The following is a 3,923-nucleotide window of genomic DNA, read 5'->3' as shown; positions in this document are numbered from 1 at the left end:
ATTAATTAATAAAAACAAATAAACAAGTGTTTATCTTCGGCTAGCATTGAGTAATGTCCTTTGTTTCAAATGATTAATATTTTTTTTTGTTTCAAATGATTAATATATCGTTGAATATGTTTCATCATCTCAAGCGTAAGCATCATACTCTAGTCTATTTGAGTACGGCGGCGAATTTAATACAACGACATTTTAACTTTATTAAGGGACCTAGAACCGGCTAGAAGTGTCTGGTAATTGTCCTTGGTGGACCAATAATTAGATAATTGTTTATGGTAATTGTTTCATTCAAAAATGAAACTGAAATTCTCTAGAAAAATTGTTTTTTAGTGGCAACTTTTTAGGTGGTGGTCGAGATTTGAACTCCGATTCTTATTAAATTGGGATTCACCAAACGCATATCAGAATTCAGAACAAGGAGTTTATGTGAAGTGTTCAAATAAGCAAAATCAGATTATTCTGTACTTATATGTAGATGATTTGTTGATCACACGTTTAAATGAGGATGAACTAATGAAGTCCAAAGCTAGCATGATGCATGCGTTTGAAATGTCAGACTCAGGGAACCTTTGTTTTTTCACGGGAATGGAATTTAATTTTTTTTTTGAAATAAAAACATGAAATGGAGTATTATTGCATCAAAAATATGCTGCCATTTTGAAGAGACTCAAAATGAATAGCTGCAATCCAGCAATTACTCCAATGGAAACTCGGTCAAAGCTAAGAAAGGATGCAAATGATGAGCTTGTAGATGCAACATTCTACATTAAACACTTTTAATACATGGTTTGTCATTAACAATTATTTGAAAATAGTTAAAAACACCAACAACTACAAACATCATCTTTTTTAAGATAAGGTTCATGTTTCTTCTTATCTCACAACTAAGACGATAAGAATGATGACAACAAAAACAAGAAAAAACAAACATGTGTGCCACAACAACTCTTTGATTTTTTTTTTTTATACTTTTGTTGAATCTAACATGGATCAAGTTATTGCCTCAGCTGTAAAAGATTAAGACAACAGTGAACTTCTAATTCTATGACGTATGTTAAAGTTTTAAGTACTAATCAACCGTAGGTCCACGATAGAACCCACCATAACTAAAATAATAAATTTATCACCTTAACCATTACTTTTTGATTTGATTTTTGTAGGTTCCGTTGTTCCACGAAGGAACGGTATATTGGAATTTGGAAATCAAACAAACTATAGATTAGAAAAAGTCTTTTATTTCTCCTACTAGCTTCGAAGAAGACCACACACTACACCAGTACTTGTCTTGACTAGTTTCGGTTGACCCAGCCAACCTCTATCATCAACTCTTCCATACCTTATACTATAAATAATCATCAAATTATCATCTTCATTTCATAACTTAATTTCAAATTCAAAAATTATCTCCTTAACTTTTCTTTCCCTTCTATTACAATTTGCATCAAGAGTTCTTCTACCTCAGCTCAGTAGCTTCCATAACAATATGAAGGTTAGTTAATACTTTACCTTCATTAAAACCACTTTTTATCTCCTTCATCATAGCTAAAGTATGATTGGTGAATTTTCAACTAGTTCTTTGGTAATCTTAGTTTTAGAGTTAGAAGGAAAGTAAGTGTTCTGTTCTAACAACTACTTGATATTTTTGTTACAGAAAGTTGTGTTAAAGTTGGAAATAAATGAAGACAAAATCAAGCAAAAAGCTATGAAAGCAGTCTCTGGCCTTTCAGGTATTGAATTAACTAAAATTCTGCTTTTTTAATTCATGAAAAAAATAAATTCTATTGATAGTGAGTTATAAGTTCGATATTTTAGATTAATAAAGTGTATTGGAAATTGAAAATCTGATTGGACAGTTTAGATATGGACGATTGTGTACGGTCACACTACACAATCCAAATCTATCGAATCAATACTTCATTAAATTTTTTAATGATATGCTAAGATTGTATTTGTAATATTGTTGCAGGGGTTGAATCAGTTTCAATAGACATGAAAGACAAGAAAATGACCTTAATAGGAGATATTGATCCAATACGTGTAGTGGCTAAGTTAAGGAAGTTATGTCATGCAGAAATACTTTCAGTTGGACCAGCTAAAGAGGAAAAGAAAGAAGAACCTAAAAAAGATGATAAAAAGAAGGAAGATGATAAGAAAGATTCAACAATGATAATTAATCCTTTCATGCTCTATGGTACACCTACTACCTATTATAATCATCAGATGAATCCACAATACAATTCATACTACCGTGCCGTAAGCGTTGAAGAGGATCCTAATGGCTGTGTCATCATCTAAATTTTTTATATCAAGTTTGATAAGAAAAAATTAATTCAATTTTTTGGTTGTATTTTCTTTCTTTTTTCTGTGTTTTATGAGTTGTAAAAGTAGTCTGATGTACAGTGTTGGTTATAATACGAGGTTTGTGAGTCTATTCTTCATATAGCACATTCCTGACCAATATGATATTCTAAACTTACACTTCAATTCTCTCGAATAATTTCTTTTGACAATAGTACTCCAGAAAATTTGAGTGATTGAATTTACTCCTAAGTATTAACAATTGTGTTATGTGCGGATACAAATGTGTAGTCCAAGATTCGATCCCTGGTATTATCGGATTCTCTATATCAATCAAGAGTAAAATTTTTGGGTGGAAAGTTAACTCATATGGCCGACCAAATCACTCTAGCTCAAAGTTGTATTATGAGTTTTCCGAATTATGCGATGTAATCTTCAAATAATCCTAAATCTATTTGTGATGATGTGGAGGGGCTTTGTAGAAACTTTAATTTGCACTCTACTTCTAATGTAAGGAAATGTCATTCAATACGTTTGTGGATACTATTTGCAAACCTAAGGAGGATGGAGGGGTTTGATTTTGTAATATGAGAGGCGTTGGTATAAATTACATGATGAAGTTGGATTTGTAAGATAACAAAATGCTTGCCTTTCTCATTGATCTGAATAGAATATATACAACTGTTGTGTAACGTCTGGTCAACTTACTAATTATGATACAGCCTATTTACAGGGAACTAATAATAGCCAATAATGACCGAATATTCTATTCTATTAATTTTATTAAATATAATATTCTATCAGACCCCCACAGTCGAAGCGGGAGGTTCACGGACGCTGAGACTGGTCCGAAAATCATCAAAGAGAATGCGAGGAAGCCCTTTGGTGAAGATATCTGCAATCTGATGTCGAGATGGAACATGGAGGACGCGTGCCTGACCACGAGCTACTTTTTCCCGTACAAAGTGTATGTCCATTTCAATGTGTTTGGTACGTTGATGCTGCACAGGGTTGCCGGATAGGTAGATGGCACTAACATTGTCACAATACACCAAAGTAGCCTGAGGAATAGGAAAGTGGAGCTCCAGTAAGAGATTACGAAGCCAACATGACTCAGACACAACATTAGCAACACCTCTATATTCCGCTTCAGCACTAGACCGAGAGAGAGTGGGTTGTCTCTTGGAGGACCAAGCGATGAGGTTGTCACCGAGAAAGACACAGTATCCAGAAGTGGAACGTCGGGTGTCAGGACATCCACCCCGATCGGTGTCAGTGTAGGAAAGGAGTTTGGTGATGGGAGATGGTGATAAATGTAGTCCAAAATGTACGGTACCCTGAACATAACGAAGAATGCGCTTTAGAGCAAGCATGTGTTCTGTACTTGGTGCATGCATGTGAAGACAAACTTGCTAAACTGCGTAAGAGATGTCGGGTCTAGTGAATGTGAGGTATTGTAAAGCTCCTGCAAGACTACGATAGAGAGATGGATCTTCATAAGGTGTGCCTGATGAAGTGCTGAGTTTTTGTTTAGTGTCAACAGGGGTGACAGATGATTTGCAAGATTGCATCCCAGCACGGTCAATGATTTCAGAGGCATAGGTGCTTTGACTGAGAAAGAGACC

General features: G+C 34.6%; 1 protein-coding gene across 1 annotated transcript; it reads left to right on the top strand.

Moving 5' to 3' along the window:
• The first annotated feature begins 1,312 nt into the window (after positions 1 to 1,312).
• Positions 1,313 to 2,484, top strand: LOC120575727 (heavy metal-associated isoprenylated plant protein 39). Its single transcript, XM_003592143.4, has 3 exons — positions 1,313 to 1,489; positions 1,652 to 1,727; positions 1,967 to 2,484. Exons 1-3 carry the CDS (start codon positions 1,484 to 1,486, stop codon positions 2,293 to 2,295), a joined length of 411 nt encoding a protein of 136 aa, XP_003592191.1. The 5' UTR covers positions 1,313 to 1,483; the 3' UTR covers positions 2,296 to 2,484.
• The last annotated feature ends 1,439 nt before the right edge of the window (positions 2,485 to 3,923 follow it).

Source organism: Medicago truncatula, chromosome 1 (genome assembly GCF_003473485.1).
Source record: "Medicago truncatula cultivar Jemalong A17 chromosome 1, MtrunA17r5.0-ANR, whole genome shotgun sequence".
Lineage (NCBI taxonomy): Eukaryota > Viridiplantae > Streptophyta > Magnoliopsida > Fabales > Fabaceae > Medicago > Medicago truncatula.
This window is presented reverse-complemented; position numbering and strand designations above follow the sequence as displayed.

Excerpts from the sequence above, each read along its gene's own strand:
- LOC120575727 (XM_003592143.4), top strand. Across the intron at positions 1,728-1,966 it reads AGCAGTCTCTGGCCTTTCAG|GGGTTGAATCAGTTTCAATA; the intron begins GTATTGAATTAA and ends ATATTGTTGCAG.